General features: G+C 68.0%; 1 protein-coding gene across 1 annotated transcript in view; it reads left to right on the forward strand.

The window, feature by feature from the left end:
- Positions 1–632, forward strand: part of OLFML2B (olfactomedin like 2B) — a 17,271-nt gene extending 16,639 nt beyond the window's left edge. The window contains exon 10 of the mRNA XM_025044017.1: positions 22–632. Coding sequence (XP_024899785.1) covers positions 22–623 — 602 coding nt within the window. The 3' untranslated portion in view covers positions 624–632. The remainder of the gene's footprint in view (positions 1–21) is intronic.
- Positions 633–638: the final 6 nt, after the last annotated feature.

Below are 638 nucleotides of genomic sequence, written 5' to 3' on the forward strand. Positions count from 1 at the left end.
CAGCCTCGCCTCGCCCCGCAGGCCGCTGGAGCAACTCGTACAAGCTGCCCTACAGCTGGGTGGGCACCGGGCACGTGGTGTACGGCGGCGCCCTGTACTACAGCCGCGCCTTCACCCGCAACATCATCAAGTACGACCTGCGCCTGCGCTTCGTGGCCGCCTGGGCCCTGCTGCACGACGTGGCCTACGCCGAGGCCACGCCCTGGAGCTGGCACGGCCACTCGGACGTGGACTTCGCCGTGGACGAGAACGGCCTGTGGCTCATCTACCCGGCCCTGGACGACGGGGGCTCCAGCCAGGAGGTCATCGTCCTGAGCAAGCTGGACGCCGCCGACCTGAGCACGCGGAAGGAGACCACGTGGCGCACGGGGCTGCGCCGCCACGTGTTCGGCAACTGCTTCGTCATCTGCGGGGTGCTGTACGCCGTGGACAGCCGCAGCCAGCGCAACGCCAACATCTCGTACGCCTTCGACACGCACACCAACACGCAGACCGTCCCGCGGCTGCTGTTCGAGAACGAGTACGCCTACACCACCCAGGTGGACTACAACCCCAAGGACCGGCTGCTCTACGCCTGGGACAACGGCCACCAGGTCACCTACCACGTCATCTTCGCCTACTGACCGCCGGCGGGCGTG

This window comes from Pteropus alecto, unplaced genomic scaffold, assembly GCF_000325575.1.
Source record: "Pteropus alecto unplaced genomic scaffold, ASM32557v1 scaffold101, whole genome shotgun sequence".
NCBI classification, from domain to species: domain Eukaryota; kingdom Metazoa; phylum Chordata; class Mammalia; order Chiroptera; family Pteropodidae; genus Pteropus; species Pteropus alecto.